At 37.5% G+C, this 21,627-nt stretch overlaps 1 protein-coding gene across 1 annotated transcript; it reads right to left on the bottom strand.

Annotated features, from left to right (window-relative positions):
- Positions 1 to 5,100: 5,100 nt before the first annotated feature.
- On the bottom strand, positions 5,101 to 14,764 carry RAD51AP2 (RAD51 associated protein 2). The gene is made up of 5 exons (XM_010566743.1): positions 13,353 to 14,764; positions 11,779 to 12,071; positions 10,759 to 11,595; positions 8,450 to 8,551; positions 5,101 to 5,219 (listed from the first exon to the last, which is right to left on the bottom strand). The coding sequence occupies exons 1-5, from the start codon at positions 14,762 to 14,764 to the stop codon at positions 5,101 to 5,103; spliced, it is 2,763 nt and encodes a 920-aa protein (XP_010565045.1).
- Positions 14,765 to 21,627: the final 6,863 nt, after the last annotated feature.

The raw sequence follows: 21,627 nt of genomic DNA, 5'->3' as shown, positions 1-21,627 counted from the left end.
ATAATTCAAGGGGCCTTGTGGGGGAAAGATGTTAAATAACAAAATGGAACATATATTTCTTTTTAGTATCAATACTTGGTCTCGACTCAGATCATATATCAAATAGTAGCATATATTTTATAAAATGCCTGTATGTTTACTTTGGTTACCTTATCAAATCATGATGAACTAATTTTGCTTATGAAATTAATCATAACTTGTAAATGTTAAATTGCTGCATTTCATATAGACAGCTGTCAGCCTTTCATCTATCAGCCAGACCGTCATCAGATGAATGTTGAAACCAGTGTCCAGTTGCCATTTTCACCTAAATCATACTTAACAGATATTAACTTTTAATTTTCCCAGGTATTTTTCAAATGTATTTTGAGTTTACCTGACACCTTGTCTAGAAATGCTCTACTGATGGCTCAGCGGGAACACAGCAAGTAAGGAGACCTCAGTGGCTTAGGTTAGGGGACAAAGGCAGGTACATTCTCCAGTAGTGTGTGGGAGCAACATGGTGGGATGTCCATGTTGGGAGCAGAGCGTTAAGGTCAAAACTGGATGTGAATTGTAAGAGCAAAAGTTGAGCTCATCCTTAACCACATAACCTTCTTGGTAACATATATTCACAAAGTGCCCTGTCACCGTCTTGCTTGATGAAGAACCTCTTATTATATACAGTCATTCCAGCCCTTTCTCCAATGCCTTCCCTCAAACGTTTGTCATCTATTCTTGTTTGGAAACTGTCTTCCAACAGTAGAAGGAGTAACAGGGCTTCATCATCTGTTTCAACTCAGTTCCCTGTAAGAGACAATAGCTATACTTCTATTATACAGGTGCTGTTATTAAGCTCGATTTTAACAATCTTGCACTTGTTCACTTATTAATTGCCTACATTTATCCAAAATACACTGAGAAGAGCAGTGTTAGCTTTGCATCCAGTCATTAGAAAGGCAGACAGAAAAGATACATTCAATTACTATTTATTAAAAAATCACATGTATTGGTACCTTTAACAGAATTCAAGGCTTTCAGTAGGCTGTAATTGAATCTTTTTGTATTAAATAAGCCATAGCTATATCTATTGTTCTAGCAGCTGAGAAAAAATGATTCAGAAATTATATTTAAGCTTTTCTGCGTAATTATTAATGTATAATGGCACTTAACATCTCCATTTCTGTTAGAGTCAGCATAACTAAGCTTAGCTAACTCAAAAAATATCACCAGATACTGTGTCTGCAATGAAAAAAATTCAAAATCTGTACACATTGCTTCCATAAAATATGCGAAGACATATGGCGGGTTCTTTGCTTGGCATATACCCACACAGCTCCAAAAGTCAATGGAACAATGCCAATTTATATCGCTGATTTACGCAGCTGAAGGCTCACGTGCTTCTCTCCAGTGTAACAAGGTGCCTGAGCTTTGCCAGCTGACGGTGGCTGGGGAAGCTAAAGTCGGCAGAAGGCCAGCCTGGCATTCCCAGTGCCAACCCCTCCTCTGTTATTTAAGATGGGGGCATGTTGTTAGCAGCGATCTCCAGCTGAATGATCAGCGAAGCGTAAAGTTTACACAATATCTCAGCTGGACCATTCTTTCTGCTTGTCTGCATGGTCCGATTTTTATTCTTTTACTTGATTGACTGTCTGGGGTTTTGTGGTTGGGTACTTTTTTAAGTTTGAGAATGCAATTTTGTATTTCCAGTATATTTTCTGGGATATTTGGGACATTCTTGCACAAACTTTGCACCATTAAACACAAGGAAGTTTGCCACTGAGTATAAATCTAAGACTCTTCTCTCTTGTCCTGAAAAAGTAGCCTGTTTACCTCTGTATACTGCACACGAAAGCATCGTAGTATTTTCATATAAAAGCATAAGATAAAGAGACATTTTTCAAAAACAGGTGAGTTCATTGATTTAAAAATAAGCATGTTTCTGAATTCTAAGAACTGCATATAGTACAGACAGTTACTGCTTAACTCTTGGGTATTTTAAAGATATTTCCTATTTTGTATCTGACTTTTTGTATCTTAACTTTTTACTAGACAGCAAAGTTCTTCAGTGGAAGTATGATTTGCTGCATAAAAAATGATGAGGTAATTCAATGAAATCTTTCCTTGAGATTGATTCCTGCAGATTTTAGTAGAACCTGAGTTTCCAGGCATCCCGAAGTTTACTATAAGGCAGAACAAAATTACCTAGGTATTTCAAGGAACAGTGTTTCAGAATTAGCTATGTGAACGTTCATTACAAGTACCCTTTGGTGGGGTCACATCATTGCCATACATGGCTTCACAACTTCCACTGATGTAACTAATTTCAGAATGACGAAGGCCATTTTCATGACTCAGTGTTGGACACTAGTTAACAAAGAATCAGAGTTATGAGGTCTCCATCTTAGACATTCAAGGCCTTGACCCCCAGACATCACAAACTCTGATCAGTCTGTGGTGTGGAAGCTGGTGGTAGACACAAGTGCTCTGATTGTCACCCTTGTACTGATCTGTAAAGTTCTATGGTTAGTGGCTTTTGTAAGGCGGTTGACACCCAGTATCATCATGCTCTGAACACTGGGAGTTCCCAGGATAGAAATGGTATGCATATTTCCAAGCCACAGCCATCAGAGGTGCCCTACAATTATTATAAATGCAATGTTTTCATTGGATTCCCAAGTTTCATTAATGATCACAGGCACACAGGAAGAGGATGTGGGAAGATGGCTCTGTGGAGTAAAGATATCTTTTCCCACCAGAGGTGTAGGATGGGAACGACACAGAGAGAGGCTTTCCCAAAGAGATCAGAGAATGTGTTGTAAATACAGAAGTATCACTCCCAAATTGTAAGAAATCCTGCTATTGTAAACATCAGCCTTTACAAATATGAGACAGAGAAACTATTGGTAAGACATCATTCCTGAAAGCCAGTTCATGTTGGGCAGAAACTGTTTGCCCAGCTGTGAGGACAAAACTCCAGGGGGGACATGCAGATACCTATAGATCAACTCTCTTTGCTCAGCTTTAGGTACACAATAAAGAACACTTAGCTAAAGAATTTTGATCAGTTGCTACTTACTGGAATCAAGAGAAACTTAAGCTGATACTTCTTACGGAGCACTGAGAAACGAGCATCCCGTTACTGTCTATTCACAATTGCTAAAATCTAAACACCTCGCACTTAAAATGGCTAAAATGAAGCATGAGGAAGACAAAGTAGCAACCCTCAGTTGCCATTTAGGGGTTGTTACCAACCACAAGTCCACAAGCTCCTCCACACTGTCACCCTGATCTATAACGCCAAGTTACCCTCGCTGAGACAGAGGTGTCTGCTGCTGATGGTGAAGGTGTTACAAAGCCTAGTCCATCCGTCTGTTCAGCTGCCTGACTGGACTCCTCAGGCTCACTTGCACATTCCCAAGGGACCTGACTAATGGCCCTGCCCTCCTAGGAGCTGCTTCTGAATTGCTTCTGAATTTGTTTTCTAGTTGCCCATTTCCTTAGCCCTTTTAAACTTTTCCATAGATTAGGTCTACTGATAAAGGAAGGATAATTTCTTGTCCTGTGACCTCCAGAAATATGTTTTCCATTAGCATGGACGGTTTCATACTTGCATCATTGAATTTTTAATGGGCAAGTTAGTAAGTTTTACTGTTTAAAATTCTTTTTAGACCAGGTGCACAGCACTTACTACACCTTTTGGGCAACCTATGGTCCACAGATAGGTTTGGAAACCCTTGTTTGAGAATCAGCTGTTCCTAGAAACAAATGTTCATCTGGCGTTTTTACTATTTCATATGAGAATAACAGAAATTATAAACCAAATAATAACCATTTTCTTAGATTTTATTGTCTCATTGATTTCTCTCAACATTGTGTACTGAATTTCCTTTTCTTATGTAGACCCCTACAGGATAATCATACTGATATATTTACTATTATATATGACATATTCTGAAGGTTGCTGCTGAATAGATCAAACTGTGTAGTGACTTAATCTTTGCACTGTTGCTATAAATTCTATGGAATGATTTACCTATAGATATATTTCCCTATCGATTCAGCTTGCTCAGCTTTCCTTGTGTCAGCTGCAACCAAATATTATTATTTGTACTGGGGTTTATCATCATTCCATCACTATTCTGTAATGCTTGTTATACTGAAATTCTCATCCACTGCAATGTAAAATACGCTCTTTCTAAACAACTCTGTGAAATCGCATAGAGGGTTTAAAGCTTTCTTCTTGATATCTGTTATTGGATTATTCTTGTTCTGACACTTCAGTGATCGTTTTTTCAGACTTCACCCACATTTGTTTCTTGCTGTGCTTATTCAGTTGAAACTGTTGTTATTCTTTATTAGATAACACTAATATCAGGATATTAACACTTAATAACAGATGCTCCTAATCAATATCTGTATGCTTCAGATCAGCCCAAGTTTCCCCATTTTTTTGAGATATACAGTCTCCAGAATTTATGTGCTGGTATTTTGCCTCCATATTGTATGCAATGGAATCGGTACCCTCAGAATAAGATTCTGTCTGTAGCATTTATACTTTTCCTCCTTCCTTAAGTCTGCACCGAAATACATGAGTTTTCTTTGTCTAACAGGACAAGTGCATGGAACTGAAAGTACATCAGAGGAAATCACCTCGGAAGCCTAAAACATAATATTCCCATTTAGTAACCTAAATTTAGCTTCCTGAAATTCTCTTCTACACCTCTCTAAACATTTGTAACAAATCTCTTTAAAAATACTGAGTTTTTAAAACCAAATAAACACACAGAAGATTCTAAGAATGTCTGACAGAAAATTTCAACTGTATATTTTAATAGATGAAAAATACATGTCAGATTTTATTAATATTACATAAACTTTAAAAGGTCCTCATCTTTCCATTAAAACTTCTACTAGTAAACATTCATTATAAATCCCTTTGCTATCAAATATTCACAGTATTCCTAAATAAATCACTAGCAAATACTGCAATATTAATATCTAAAAAAACCTATAAACCACAAAGATCAAACTATCAACAGAAAAACTTAACATAAAAACATTTCAACAGTTTTCAAGCAGAGTGATTCTATTTGAAGACTGGTAAAAGAATCCACTAAGTCATTTCAGATAAGGATGAAGCTGTTTGGGTCGAGCTTTTCTTGACAGCCCAATCCTGATGGGGCCCTTGCATGTTTTAAGAGGCTGTACTCTTATAACTTCATGTGACAGAAAGTATCCTATATTAAAAAAAAAAAGAAATAGAAAGTGAAAGTAACCCAGAATTCCATATGATATACACCAGAGTTACATACTGCCGAGACATGTAAATTAGATGAATATTAATTGCAGCTTCTCCGTCCTTTACTACATCCTATCCCATCTCCATTTTGTTCAGCTGTAGAGCATCTAACATAGTCTTTTGGGTTGAAATTGAAATGCTAACAGCTGGGTCACATGTAGAATCCTTCTCATTAGAAGGATCCTCAACCTAACATTACATAACTTGCCTTACAGACTGGCAAAGGCCTATAGTTTGATACAAATTACCATTCTGGGACAGAGGAGATGCTGAGAGCAGTATGCTTTAATACTTACCACTAGTCTGAGGGGTTTAGATGTACAAATCCAAATTACACAGCCAGGCATCACTCTACTAGCGCTAATAATCATGATGCCTTGTCTTGTGCCACTCATTTTCCAGAAAGTAAGACAGGAGGTTATGGATTTTCTGTTCCACAGTCTATTAGGTTAGGTATACACCATCTAGTAATCTGGAGCATGATTCAGTCATCCTTTAGAAGCTGTTCTGTTTTGCATAAAATAATATACTCACTGGGGAAGAATGGAAGACAGTGACCTTGTAACTTAGACATTAGAACAACGAGTCATCCGGAAGAAGTAATAATCACACATGAAGGTGTCAAATTTCTCAAGATCTTTTCCAGTTCTATTTTCCATTATTCTACAAAATGATGAAGCACTGAGCAATTAGCTAGGATATCAAATAGTGAGCCCATCAGAGCCTTAGGCACTCAGCTGGAATCCTACTAAAGGGAGAAAAAAAATTGTCTTAGCCTTTTGCAAGAATTTAAATGATGGGATGAGAAAAAACCCAAAGCTCCGTTCTTAAGTCAATGATGAGACAGTAGTGCTGCTATATCTTTTATAAGACTCATAAGAGTCAGTTGGAAGAGAAACTGCATGCAGTAAAATTCAGTCAAGTGTTATGGGTTTATATGTAGCCAGTAAATCATGGTAGTTAGTCGTGCTGAATTGTAAAACCGCAGAAGTATAAATCTTCTTTTCCCACCTAGGTATCTCCTTTCCAAAACAGTCACAGTTTCTGAGGCAACAGTCACTTCATGTGACCAAACAGTGGGATGTAAAACAAAGAACTCATTGATACCAGCAAGTATAAGACTTGTACCTCCTAATCTTCTAACTATGGGAGCAATATGCTGGATTAAGCCACAGAGTTTTGGCAGCTAAATTGGCTAAATTAACAGGCTTGGATTCCATCATGGAAACAGAGTGATCATATCCAAGATGCATAAACAACGCAAACCATGTAAGAACACATGTGATGACTCAGAATCCTACTAAAAAATAGAGGGAGACAGCAACACATCAGCAAAACTTCTGACATTAACTTCTATCAGTACAGTAAATATAGTATGCCCCCTGACAAAAATAGATATAGTCCTTGCTTCAGAATAATCTCTAAGGCAGTTCAGTGTAAATGGAAGAGAACTGTCTCTGCCAGCCATAGATTGCAGCACAGAAGCAATGTACCTCCTCACCAACTCCCTATTTCACAGAATCACAGAATCACAGAATGGTTTGGGTTGGAAGGGACCTTAGAGATCATCTAGTTCCAACCCCCCTGCCATGGGCAGGGACACCTTCCACTAGACCAGGTTGCTCAAAGCCCCATCCAACCTGGCCTTGAACACTGCCAGGGATGGGGCATCCACAACCTCCCTGGGCAACCTGTTCCAGTGCCTCAACACCCTCACAGTGAAGACTTGCTATCAACTGAGATTGATAATGAAGGGAACATAACATTTTTTCAGCTTCTTCTACTGGAAGCATATTAGGTGCCTGTTGATTCTGACAAAGCTCTGGAAATAAGGTATAAAATGCCTTAGAAATATGCCATTGCCCTAGAAACTTGCATGATTTCTCAGCAATCACGGGGAAAAAAAGAAGTCACTCATTGCTAAGGCTTTCTTCCAAACATTTCTGGAGAAGCTCAGATGGGAACTTAAAAAAGTCTAGGAAGCAATATAAAGGGAATAGTTACTGCTAATGGCAATGGAGGAAATGTCTGTTTTTCTTTGCCCTTGGACCTGTGGCCCAAAACAACAGGGAAAGAAGAAAGGAAAGATGATCCAGCTTCAGTTACCTTCTGATCTTCTGCAGGAGCTACAGTGTTCCATCTAGCAAGCTTCAACACCATCTGAACAAAACTTCCAAGAAGAAGATGTTAATATCAACCACCTTGTGCTATTATGCACAATACAGCAATGTGAAATTTGAATTTTCCCTAAGCAATAACAACACCTACTACAAATGTCAGAAACTAGAATCCACCTGCCACCAAAAAAAAAACCAAAACAAAACCCAAAACCACCTTATAGAGCAGTGCTAAGCAGTAAAAAAGTAGAACAGAATTCTCTGTAATATTTTGCATTTGGTAGATGAAATATTAGCAAAAGATGATATATCTTCAATAAAAAACAGGTGAAAAGAACACCAGAGGTCATCTGTAAACATTCAAGATTTTTCAGTCTCATTATTTCACAGAATGGCCTGAATGAAGAAAACAACTTTCTGAATTCTGAGAACAGCAAAGTATGCATCAGTTTTAAGAGGTGCGATGGGTAATAAAAATAAAAATATCTGTACATGGTTTGACCTAGCGAAACAGAAGTTACCTGTAGCCTTTTCCTTACAATGTTTTAGTATTTCATTTCAGAATAAACCAATAGCCTTGTTTAACTAAATGTTTCCAAGTGTTGGAAAAAATGCGAAAGCATGCTTTTTGAAATCCTAATAGATCAATTGGCAATATCTTTCTGAATTTCCTTCCACAATGTGTCCAAAACTGCAACTCTTCCAAGAAAGTATATCAAATCATGTTCTCTTTATAGTATATCTTGGCTACACCACAATGAATGGAGGCCCAAAGATGTTTGTTCCAAATGGCTCCAAAACAAGCAAAAAAGGAAACGCCACATTGTTAGAGTTCTTTTCTTCTATCCAAAGAACAAAAAGGCTCATCTGCATGACTTGCTCTGTGACCCAAGCCAAAGATGGGACAGCTTTCTAGCAACCTACAATTAAACAAAATGTGACTGCTACAGAGACAAAGATAAAAAGGGAAGAAACAAATACAAATGTTTGAGATATAAGTTTATCAGCACTGGTATTTGTGGTATAAATAACAAAACAGTATTACTTTTACCTCCCTCTTTCTGTAAATTATAGTTTTGTTCCTTAAGAAGTGTGCAGGATAAAAAAGCTGGGTCCCATGTGTATGGCTTTTTATAAGCTGCATCAAAATGGCCTGAAAACAGAAGCATAAATACAACATTTAAGATTTTAACTAATTTCTATAAACAAATAACTAAGTTTGTTTAATCTAGTTATTAATTTGTGGTTGTTGATGTAAAACATATATGTGCATATTACAGGAAATATTAGTGAAGCTACAAAGTCTCACTCTCAGTGGCTTGTCAAAAGCAACCTATACACCTCATGTAGTTCTCCTTTGCATAGATGCAATGATGCAGTTTTTAATCCTCTCATGATATATCATTTTCTCCGCTTAGATCTTCTTATTCCAGACTTAGGCAGAAAAGTGATCACTTAGTGAGCAATTTATCCAGTATCTGTTAGGCTTTCATTCTCTGGGGCAAGACATTCAGGTGTAACTTGCAGCACGTTATACTGTTACAACTACTGAACAGACTTCCCTCCAGGGCTTTTCTGTGACACTTTCCTAATTGCTTCACAAACACTAATTACCTTCACAAAAACCCTGCAATCTTCACTTCACAAATTTAGAGCCAAGTCCCTGAGAAATTGATTTCGGATGCCAAATTTGAGATGGCTGCATTTTTATCAGATAATTTACCAAATATGACCAAAGCATATCTCGCATTGATTTTATTTGCAGCTGTGAGAACTCAACACTTCTGCAAACTGAATTTCAGGTACGAAATTTGATAAACATGCTGTTTGAAAAGTGCCTGAATAATTTACTCATCACATAGGAGCTATTTGTAAAAGAAGGTACAGCATTCAACTGGTTTTCTTCTTGGTGTCCTTCCTTTACTCATTAAATACTTTTTGATTCTACAGCAAATGGGGTAGGAGTGTTAGAGTTTACAAAGAGGGTTGCCCACCTATTGTTTGAAGCAGACATTCTGTTTCTTTAAGGAAAAATAAAATAATTTTTTAAAAGGCAGCATCTAAACTTTAAAGAAACATAACTATAATACTGCCTAAATTTTGTGAGGGCCTGGCCTGAAAGTCAGAACCGTAAGTGAGATACATATGCTTTCTTTACGGTGGATGGAAAAAGTTAGGTCATCCCAAACAGAATGCAATAGAAGCAATGAACCAGGCAAGAACTGCTTAGGGCAATGCCATGAGAAAAATAAACTGCAGGATATGTTTAGAAACCTACTGCTGCTTTCCAAGCTTAAGGTCCTTAGTGCAGCAAACTTCCTTCACCTATTTGGGATCTATGGCCCAGAATTAACTTCTGAGGATAGATAACTAGAACTCACTTTAGAGAAATATACAAATATCACACATGACAAGTAGGGCCTACCACCCATGAACATACTCATACGTATCTTTATTAATCTATTACATGAACTTGTGTTAAACTGCCTATTTTCCCAAACTAATGTTCTTTAAATAGAAGATATGAATACCCATGTCAGCTGCAAAATCATGTAAATGTTGCAAGACTAGCTATTGTGTTCAGTTAGAGATCTTAAACAAACCAGAGATTTAACAGGTGACTGTCACCACTGATCACCTAACTCCAAAAGAATTTTTTGTGACTATTTTACTCCTCATTAATATGGCCTTCTGAATATTATGCAAAATCCTTTTTGAAAAGATGAAGTTGATTGTCATGACACTACAAAAGCTTTCAGTAGAACACATCCCTGGAAACATTCAAGGTTAGGTTGGACAGGGCTCTGAGCAACGTGGCCTACTTGAAGATGTCCCTGCTCATTGCAGGGGGGTTGGACTAAATGACCTTTAAAGGTCCCTTCCAACACAAACCATTCTATGATTCTATGACATCAGTTGTAAGAAAACAGTTTGTATCCTTTGTGAATATTGCATGATGTTTTAATTGAACCTTTCTCTCTGTAAATGTGCATCTTACTGATTTTTTTACTCTTTTAGGGATTGCAGGGCTTATTATGACAAAATCCAAGACAAAAGAAATAATCTGTAATGGAATTTGCATTAAGGTGGGTTTGAGCAAGCCTGAAACCGACTGACTGAATTCTGAGCTACAACTGCTACAGCACAGTGTGCAGGCAGCGGTAGTAGCGTAGGGGTTTTTGCATTTGGCTACTCATAGGCAAGTACCTTTTGTTCAACAAACCTTGTACAATTCAATGAAAACTCAGTTATTGTTACAGAATTATTTGGGTTGAGAAACACAACTTTAAAGCAAACCAAATATTGCCTGAAATTTCAATTTGCTTATTAACATAATAGCCAATAATTTCATGTGCTTACCTTCTGCAATAGCTAAATGCAGCAATTCTTCACTTGACAGTCTTGAAATACAATATTCCTTAGATACTTTTTGGTCTTCATTTTCATTTGATATCTTTTTGTTTAATGAACTTCCACTACTGTCAGTTATGTTTTGGCCTTCTATAGTACCAGAGATTGGAGAAGAAATACATAGTTTCTTTTGAGGAACACTTGTCACATTTTCATCTAGACCCTCAGAATTATTTAATTCACAATAATTGTTGTGTGAGTTTGTTTCCAAACTAGATAAATTGTTTTCATTTCCCTTGCTAATTTCATGAAACATATGTAGCTCTTCTAGCACTAAATCAAATCTTCTCTTCAGTTCAAATTCATATGTGATTTTATTTTCTAAAGGTAAATACTTATCTTTTACATCTTCAAGACATCCATTGTTCATTACGGTTAAATGCATTTTTAATTCCTCTTCTGCAGCAATGAATGTTTTAGATTCATCTTCTGAATATGACATAATCAAGTCATTCATTACAGTCTCACATTGACTTTCATTAGTTACATGCATTTGTTCATCATATATCTCTTCCTGTTCTTTTACATATTCAAGATTATGTTTCAAAGTTGCTGGCTCTAAATTGGCTGCCTTGTTTGTCTGTGTATGCCCTTGTAAAGAAAACTGTACTGTTTCTTTAGCCTGTAATTGCAAGTATGTATCTGGCATGGCAGGACTTCCTGTGGATGGGTATTGTATAGTGGCATGAATTTTTTCACTTTGTTTTTGTTTGTCTGCACTTGAGGAACTCCTGCAGTGTCCATCTTCACTTACTACTTTGTCTTTATTGACAAAAGAGCTGCTACCTAATGGCAAAGTGATAGACTGATAAACATTTGAGGAACTAGGAAATAAATTTTCAAAATTTAAATAAGGATTTTGGTCTTCTACTTTTTCTTTTTGATTTGCTAAATGTGGGCTGTATGTATCTATTTTTTTGCAAAATTCAGGTTTGTTTGTTTGGCTATCTTGTAACAAGAGAGAAATACATTTTTCCATAGTTGTTTTTGACTGCTCAGGTAGAATTAAGGCATCATTTGATTTAGCAGGCAAATTAGGAACCTCTTTTGAACTGGTGACTGCATTTTCTTCAGACAACTTTTTTTTGACAGAATTGTCTTGGATTACAACTGGGATCTGGTCAAAGTCTTCAGAATCAGTAGTAAGGGGAATTTTTTCATATGTGTCAAAAATAGAAAAATATTTTTTAGAAAGAAAATTATGAGAATTTGTTTGCAACTCTTTTGACCTCACACATTCTCTTCTATCAGCATCTATACAACTAGAAGTACCCAAATATTTTTTCATGGTATATGTGACTTCATTTGTAACTTCATTTGTAGATGTTATGCAATTTCTACATCCAGTTGTTTCATGTTTCTCATTTTCACATAAAACAAAAGGGAAAGCTTTAAATCTTTCTCCATGAAAAGAACTATTAAACATTTTACTTGGTTTCTTCTTCTGCTGCTTTACTGTAGTTACCAATATTTCCTGATTTGTACATTTACTATTTACCTTTTCAAATTTCGGTTGTGAATGGGCAGGAAAGTAACTCCAAAATCTAAGATTTGCTCCTATCAGATACTGTATTTTTGTGATATTGCAGCAATACATTTTGTCTAGTGAAGGACAATCAAAAGTGCCCTGTAGCAAGATTAGGCATTTAGCAACTAAAATTTGCTTTTTCATACCGTTTTTGTGACTGATTGACCTCAAATAGGTGCTAAACCCTTCACTCCCTCTGGATAAGAGGTGGTGCTTTCTGACATATCTTCCCTTATATAATTCACTTTTTTGGTTACAAAGGAAGGCTCCTCTTTTTGGGAAAGTAAACTCTTCTTCACCTAAAGATCTAGAAAAATGTCTTCTCTGGCATTCATTATGTAATTCAAAACCAATGCTCTCCAAAAATTTAGAACTTACAAAGCCTGGATAAGTTTCATTTTTTTTATGAAACTCTGTGTTTTGCCTCAAAGTACTATCTGTGTATGAGTTTAACTGATCTTGCTTTCTGCCATGTAAAGGGTGTTTCTCCACTGGCATAGACTTTCCTCCAGTTGGCAATAAAGTATCTGTGCTATTGAAAAAGGAAGCAAGAATTGTCTTTATTAGTTTCACCTTCAGATGCTTTGAAATAATAGCCAGTAAACAAATGCATATTTTATTTTTGTGGTTCCTATTTGTATTGCTCTTTACTAACTCTTGAGCATCACACTGTTCGTTTAATGTTTCACAGAAATGAAACCGATGTGTAACACTGTTATCCTGACATGTGGGCATATCTCTATATAAAGATTCAGTCCATGTCCTGAGCCACCCAAACAACATGTTTTGAAATGAAAACTTTAATTTGAACATTTTCTTTCCCCTAAATATATTGCAACTCACTTTCTTATCTGGAAAATTCTGCACAATAATGGGAGGACAATTACTTTCAAATATAATGTTTTTAGTTAAATATCTTTTGAAATCAAGTATTTCTTTTGCAGAGAGTTTTGATTCTGCTTCATACAAACTAATATCACTGCTAGAATTATGCACACCACAGTGTATGTCTAACTTATTTTTCTCTAATGTTTCTGTTATTACTGGAATACTTGTCTGTATATGAAATGTTCCTGCTTTCTCATTACTGCTCTTCCTCCCCATTCTCTTCAAAAGATCATTACAGCTGACACATTTCTCATTCTGAATGTTTTTAGCACTAATGTAAATGTGAATCGTTGACTTCTGGTCATCATCACCATCTGAATTCTCCAGCACTTTATCTTTGAAACAATTTTCAGCAAATATTTGATTACATTCAATGTCAGTGCTGTTGTCTCTGAAATAAGTTACAGATACTTTTCCTCCTTCTGCCAAAGCACTGTGCTCTTCTTTGCTAATAGATGGGTAATTCTTTTCTTTAAATTCAGTACCAACAGTTGAAGCTTTTACACTGCTTTTATCATTTTGCAATTTTTGTTTCTCTACCTCAGACATTTTTTGCACACCATGTAACTGTTTAGATTGCATCAAAGATGTCTGGCCTTTAAAATTCTTCCAATCCATCTCCTCCAAGTTAGTTGATGTCATTTTACTATTTATTTTATTTGAAATGCTAGGAAGTTGAAAATTAGGGATTTTCAGCTGTTGTATACTTTTAAAAGGTTTTAATGTTGGAATTATAGATGATGAATTATTTTTTTCTTTATTGTCTCTTTCTGCAGTAGTTTCATTATTGCTACTGAAATTATCTTCTGTAGAACATACTTTTTTCATAAAATTATCTTTCTCATGTTCTATGTGTGAAAACACAGAACTGGTACCACGTAAAAATGGAATTTGCAAAAGCTGGTATTGTTTCCATTTTTTATCAGAGATAGACTTATGACTTAAATATTCCATCTGAAACGAGTCTCTTTTTAAGGGTGTAACTGAAGAATTTTGTCTGAGTTCATTATCAACACTTCTTTTATCATTTTGTTCTATATTGTTGTTCTGCTGCACTTGGGGTGGATTTAATACCTGTAGATTTTTACATATGTTAGCAGCACTCCACACATTGAGCAACTCTGCTTCAAGAAGCTGTCCATGTGCATTTAATGAAATGTCATCTTCTTTAGTATTTTGGCTTTCATTTTCAGGATTCCATTTTTTGGTGGACAGTTTATTTTCTGATACTCTACATGGTAATTTTTCATTACTACAACTCTGAAAATGGAAAAACTCTCTCGAAGTTTTTCTTGCTGCATCACAACTTTGCGTTTCTAATGCCCAGTTGTTTTGTCTTTCTGATAAATGTATAGGTTCATGTGGTGATGTTTGGTACCTGTTCACACGGTGTACGCTTTGTTCTAGCTTTTGCTGCTCCCACTCCTCTTTCTCTATGCTTTTTTGATTACTTTCTATTTTAATTCGCTTTGGATATAGGTAGCGTTCAGTTTCATCTGACGATGCAGATAAAAATCTTTCAGAACATGTACTTTCCATGCTTACAAAAATACGTTCTATACTTGCTGAGTCAGTCCTGAAAGTTAAAGAAATATTAAAGTATTAGGCATAAAAGATCTTTCAATGATTTCCAAAATGTACAGGACACAAAATCAGTAATTCTATCATCTACACATTACCACAGTGATATTTGTTCTGCATGCATTACAGGCCAGAGATAAAGACAGGATCACTGAACAACATTTAAAACCAAGATCTAGGATTTAAGATAGAAGTTATTTACTAAAGTTGCAGATGTATGCAAAATTAAAATGGGTGATAATTTCACTGTGTCAACAAGGTAAAGAAATTAATTACATTTTTCATGCATTTGCCACACTGTATTTTTGCCAAAAATGAATACTGAGAACAAATATCAAGAAAATAATGCCCACTGACGAACTCTTCTGATTTGAGGGACCCTTTAAAATTGTTAAAAGCTGAAAGAAATTGCCAGTCTTGTCTTCATTGTGTGATAATTTGTAATGTGGAACTGTAGGCAAGTTTATCAAAAGTCCTCAGGTATGACAAAATGCTGTATCACAGTGTATCTTCATATAAAAAGAAACAGTGGTGTGGCTGGCACAAATCTAGACTGTTAAATGTACTGGCGCTCCTGATTTCTAAGTACACGTCTCTTCAAGTTAAATGCACTGAGCATCTTCCTTTAAGAAGTGATCTACCTAGAGTGTGGAACATAATTTGAGAAAAATAAATTTCATATACTGATTGAGGGAATTTATAATACTTGTAACAGACTGGTTCACCAGTATTTCTGAACAATCCAGTCACCCTGCAGAGTTGACCTCAGAGAGCGAACAGGAAGGCATTCAAAACATATCATGAAGTGCATAATTAACAGAGTTATTTTTTTAACCAGGACTGCACGATTCAAGAATCAAGTAGCAATCCTAATTCGACAGGTTTACTTCTTTAACGGCGCAGGAAAATCCATTTTGTCAAGGAACACTTCTGCGACTGCGGGATATACCTGTGAAATGCAGGCAGCGAATGAATCCTCAAGCTTGTGGCTTTCCTGCCTCCCTCCACAAGGCCGCTGTCTCCCCTCCTCCAGGAGGCTTTCCTCCTGCTGAAGGTGACAGGACCCCTCCGTCCTGTCCCTGAGGTGGTTTCCCTCTCCCGTAGACTGCCACTCTCCTCTTTGAATTGAGTTTTACCGTCCCTCCCTCCTGGTTTGTATAACCTCTTGTAAGCTTTTTTTTTTTTAAAGTCTCCCACGGGGATCGCTTTTCCCCTCCCTGCAGCAGGGTCGCTTCTCTCTCAGAGCCCCGATCCCGCCCTGAGGTACTCCCTTCCCCTCGGTGCACTCGCTCCTCGGCGACGAGGGGACCCCCCTCCAGCCAACCTGCCCGCCCCGCCTCAGCCGCCCCTTGCGGGGAGGGCTGCCTCCTCCTCCCAGGGCTCTGACTTCCCAGCACCCCGGCCGCCCTCTGAGCCCGGGGCACAGCTCCGTTCCAGCTGGACGCCTGGCGAAGCGGAGCACGACCCCAGCGGCGACCGGACGGGGCGACCGCGGCGACCGCGGCGACCGCCTGACCCGGCGCTGCAGGCGGCCGAAGGCGGGAAGAGCCCCCGACGGCGGGAAGAATCCCTCCGCCCCTCGCCGGCCGTTCGCAGGCACTCCGCTGGTGAGGGGACGCAGTGCCGGCGTGTCCCTCCGCCCGGAGGGAAAGGGGCCGGTGGGTTCTCCTCGCCCGCGGGCAGCAAAGGAGAAAGGCCAGTGGGGATGTATGGCCCAAAGGCTGCAGGTTGGCTCGCAAGGCTGCCAAGACGCTGTAGAAACTGCAGTTTGGCTGAAAAGGCCTTTCTTTGGTGCCTGAGCAACGAGGGTCACCCACTGGAGCCGAGCAACCTCCCGCCGCTTATTTCTACAGGCGGGACGTACTTTCCCAAATCGCCTAATTCCGAAAGCAGGAGATCCTGCATGTGCAAACGCTCATGTCCCTGGCCCTTTTCCACAGTCCTTCTCTGATCTCTGATCTCTGAACACACAGCAGAAAAGACATTACTTCCCTTACCTTTTTTTTTCACAGTAGCAAGTCTTGATTCAGCCAAGGACTTTATTCCAAAAATAACAAGTATTCATACAGCTTCACGCTTTTGAAATAGGTGTTTCCTCTTCAACCGCTGAAATTTCATTTCCAAAAGGTTATTTTTTAAAGTTTGCGCTAAACCAGCAGGTTGCTTTAATACTGTTAAGGATGGGCAATAAAAATAGAAACATCCTTAGGGCCTGTTGCTGCAAATATTTTTTTTTAAGGCTTATCATCCATACTACAGTGAAGAAATCCACCGAAGCCCAACAGATCCATTGTTCCTGGTAGCAAACGTTACACGCGAGAATTGTATAGAACCAAGCTTTAAAATAGCTTTCTCTTCAATATCTCTGCTTTTGTAAATATAGCTGGCTAATAACTGCTTTCTAATACTTAAAAAATATTATTCATTGAATTAATCTTTAGTTAACAAGGTACAGTTCCTGCCTGTTTTTAAGCAACAAATAGTCGGACTGAAATCAATTAGATTACTTTCACATTTTAAAATATTTAAAATACCATATGGAATGGTGATCATAATATAAACTAGAAATAGGATTTTAAGGCATGTAAGAGAGATTCACCACAGCACTTATGTTTGCTACTCCTCTGCATTGGAATAGCATCTAGGAAGCATTCCTGGAAGACAAATTATTGTATTTTTCTGAAGTGGAAATGCTGTAGTATTCACAACTGTTTCTAACATCTTCTGAATAGAATATTCCCCCACTTGCCTGTGAGTGTGAAATCCCTTAGTATGCATGGTAGGCTGCAAGTAAATAGGAGTGAGTTTAAAATTACTCAAGTCTTTGAACAGTGAAAACATCCAGAATTACATGAAAAATAAAGAAAACTGCCTTTTGTGCACCTACACAGCTATAAATTAAGATTGTTTATTAAACCCCATCCAGTTGTTCCACATCTATGGCTTACTTTGCTGTATATAACTTAGATACCTAGCATAAGCTGACAGACTTCCACTGAAGCATAACCTGCATGCTCTGCACTTTTCAATTTACAACTCATAAAAAAAATTATTCATACTACTTGTTTACTGATAGTACAAATTGAATAGAGCATATTTTTACTAATGGACTGGAAAAAAGACATAATTGCTTTCCCTGCTACTCAGTTCAATAATATTTTAATAAGATGTAAACACCACATTTTTGTTGTACAGTTTCAATAATTTCAAACTTTCTGTCAATTGGTTACATCTCCATCACATTTATCAGGTATATAACTATTATTATACTGTGTTTGCAAGTTGACAAAGTGGGTGGTAGAGCAGCTCCTTGACGAAGTCAGCAAAGAAGCTTTGGGTTCTCATGCAGCAACAAATTCTCAGAAATATTCCTTCACTTCAAAACATTATTTAAAACTCTTACAAAAGGTGTTGTAGTTCTCATTCTCTTTTTTCTTTTTCTTTCTTTTTGTTGAAAACTAGAAAAGAAAAACATTGTAAAATATTAAAAAAGAAAGCTCAGGAATAAATATTCAGAAATTAAGTTAAATATCAACAAAGCACAAAAAATAACTATGCTACTCTATGTGATCAGTAGGACACTAAAATTTGACAATCTTGGTTTGTCCAGTGAAACAGTGCAATTTGGCTCAAGTCCTTTATCTCAGCTTAGCTGTGCTAGCTTAATGATGGCAGCCTTGACCTTACAATGCATTGTAAGTAAACTGCCTTTTTAGGATGTGAAATTTCAAGACTGAAGGACTGTTGTAATCCATCATATTTCTATCATGAACTATAATGCTAAAAATTTTCACTCTGAAAGTAGCTCACCTTGTAACACTGATTCATTAAAGGCCATAATTAAGATTCCAAAGGAAACTTACTGGTTGACTAGGAAAAAGTTCATTTTGATACTTCTCTTATGAACAGGACATTGGTCATTAACATTCTTAAAACCGCATTTTACAAATTACCTTTTTTCGTCATCCTACTGTTATGTCACACAATCACTTTATCATTAAAAGTATCCATAAAAAAAGTTGGTGTGTGAAAATACTTTCTATACTTTCTATCACAACTGCTGTATCTGCAGCCCTCACACACTTCCTATCTATCCATGTAATTTTGAAATCGCTTGAATAAAAACTTCAGTCCTTCCCTCTTTTCCAGAGTAATCCATATTGCTCCTAACAACTAATGCGAACCATTAGGCTTGCTAAATGTTTAATAAAGATAGAACTTCAACTTCACCCAATGTACCTGAAATCATAAAGAAGCTAATGTCTCTCTGTATGCTTTGCATGTATTAATTCCGTATTCTCAGCAGAGTGTCCATACCAACAAAGAAAAAGCATCACGTAGGAGGTACACTATGCTGCTATCAGCTTCCATCTATATGCAAGCAACAGTCTTGGAGTGATTCAGCGATATATTAGTCCTTCAAAGCCAGACCTGGAATAAAACTGTCCTGAAAATCACAGGCTTCCTAAAAAGTTATTTAGCAAAAGTTTTCTAATTGCTCAGTAGCATTTCTTGAGATGCTATTATTTTTATATTTCCTCCCATTTTTGTACTCCATTTTTCATTTTCCTTTTTGTTTCTGCCAATATAAATGGTGACAACTCTTTCATGACCAACACACAGTAGCCCTCATAAAAGAAGGAAGCTGTTCCAAAAAACAATTATTTTTTTTCTCTTGTAGCCTCATCCAGAGCTAAATTGAAAGAAAAATACTGCTGTAAAACAAGGGGAACAATGTGTGTGAATATCCACTGGGGGACATCCAGAAGGCATTGTACGTAACGCTAAGAGTAATAGGGAAGTGCAAGACAAAGCCCCTCTCTAACTCTTGGGAAAGGGAGAGCATCTCACACGCATCATCTTCTCCCTGCACTGCTCTGTCACTGCTGCCTGACTGCCACAACAATGACTTGAATTCTTTGAGGATGGTTTGATGCTCTGATTTCCACCAGTAATAAACTCTTCTGTTGCTTTCAAAGGGAGTTCTTTTACATCTTGGGGGGTATGAAAAGAACGTGCTTAAGAGGCATTTAAGAACTTAAGCTATCCCTATTTAACTGTAGGGTGAATCATACCTCCCTATGACACCTTTATTTTGTCCGCTGCAATGAAGTCACTGCTTGACTGCCTCATGTCCTACACATTTGGCAGCTGTCAGTTTCAATAAAAACTGCTGTTTATTGGACTTGATATTTTGAACACATTCTCCTCCTATCACCTGATAACACTGTTTAGTCATACCACTCTATACCTGTGACCGTATCATTCTCTATTATATTAACTCCCTGTACAATCCCAAAGATGTTCTCATTTTCCAGCTGAAATACTTTGTTTGCAGCTTAATTCCAAAACAGAAGTAGCAAAAAAAGGCATTTTGTATACAGAACACTAAACACAGAGATACAAAGGATCTTCATCCAATTTTATCTGCCACTATCCATCTTCTTCATAAAGGGCAGTGAAAATAGTTCCGCCTGCCAGACAGTTCAAAAGCTCTTTGTTGAAAGTCTGCAGTGCTGCTGAATTCAGGTCACACACATCCAAGGGCACTCAGAATGCAGTGTTCTTCTTTTCATGCTAGCAAGGCAATTAACTCAGTCCATATGATCCCTAAGACTGATTTCCTTTTGCTCAAGGTACTGCATAGAACATACAGGCTTGTTCATAGAGCCACAAAAAAATTTAGGTTGGAAGGGACCTCTCGAGATCATCTGGACCACTCTGCTCAGAGCACAGCCAGCTTTCACGTTGCATCTAACTTCAGTCCTTGATCAGGCTGCTTGGGGCTTTTCTAGTCAAGCTCTGAATATCTCTAAGTTTGGAGATTTCCTGGTGCCTCTGGGGTGCTTGCTACGAAAAGCTAGTTATAGCACTAAATTTTAAGCAATCCATCTTCCCTTTTCCAGTGTTGCTGTCTTCTTTTAGTCTCTGCTTATCATGTATGGACTAACTAAACCATGTGTAATGCATGACTAATACATATAGTGATTCACTTAGTCTTATAGTATCTATTTTTGATAAAAAGCCAGTTAAGAATAACAGATTACATTTAAATAAACAACTCTTCTTCTTCAAACACATCATGAAGATACAAAATATCTACACTTCCTCCTTTCGTCTTTTCCTGTTCACAGCTAAGAAGTTATGTTTTAGATTCACATAGTAAAGCTAAGTGTTAGCCATATCTGCTTATCAGCAGTTTTTTATGTCCTTGGAAATAAGCCTGGTTAACAACAAACACAGCACCCCTTCTGCCATTACTAACTGCGTATATTGTAGAAGTTGCAGGGCTTAGCTGCTCAGGCAGCTTCTCAGAGAAGTGGAGCCATTTAAGAGGTGATAAAGTATTGCAGAAACTCACAGGAAGTACAGTTTATGTTGGGAAGTCCACAGTCTAAAAGCTAAGTGTGAGCTGCACCCATATAACGTTCTGCCAAAGCATATAATGAAAGTACAAAATACCCATGGGACAACTGAGAAGTTTCACAAGATAGTTTTCCCTATATCGATTGCATCTCAGTTCCTGTCTAAGAAAAAGGACAACTGAAATAGCTACTCTACTGCCTTAAGGCAATAAAAGCAGTGCAGATTACTGATTTTGGCTCCTGAACTTTCACACGGAGGTATTTGGCAAAGTGCATGATGTCTCATTTCATGATAGTTTGGGGATGTATCAGAGGCAGGAAAAAAATTAACTCTTCTAGTTCTCTTATCAGGGGAATTCTGAAGCCTTGTTCAGGCCCTTCCCATGAGGCTTCTTAAAATTACCCAGATTATAATGCCTTTTTCATTGGCAAGAACAGATGAAAATTAAGTATGCA

Source organism: Haliaeetus leucocephalus, unplaced genomic scaffold (assembly GCF_000737465.1).
Source record: "Haliaeetus leucocephalus isolate CR32 unplaced genomic scaffold, Haliaeetus_leucocephalus-4.0 Scaffold217, whole genome shotgun sequence".
Taxonomy (NCBI): domain Eukaryota; kingdom Metazoa; phylum Chordata; class Aves; order Accipitriformes; family Accipitridae; genus Haliaeetus; species Haliaeetus leucocephalus.
This window is presented reverse-complemented; position numbering and strand designations above follow the sequence as displayed.

What these genes read in the sequence shown, in the direction of transcription:
- RAD51AP2 (XM_010566743.1), bottom strand. Translation starts at nt 14,764, where the DNA reads ATGGAAAGTACATGTTCTGAAAGATTTTTATCTGCATCGTCAGATGAA. An exon ending in GAAACATTAGAGAAAAATAA is followed by an intron (nt 12,072 to 13,352) that starts GTTAGACATACA and finishes GGGTACTTCTAG; the next exon opens with TTGTATAGATGCTGATAGAA. An exon ending in GCATTTAGCTATTGCAGAAG is followed by an intron (nt 8,552 to 10,758) that starts GTAAGCACATGA and finishes TTCTGTTTTCAG; the next exon opens with GCCATTTTGATGCAGCTTAT.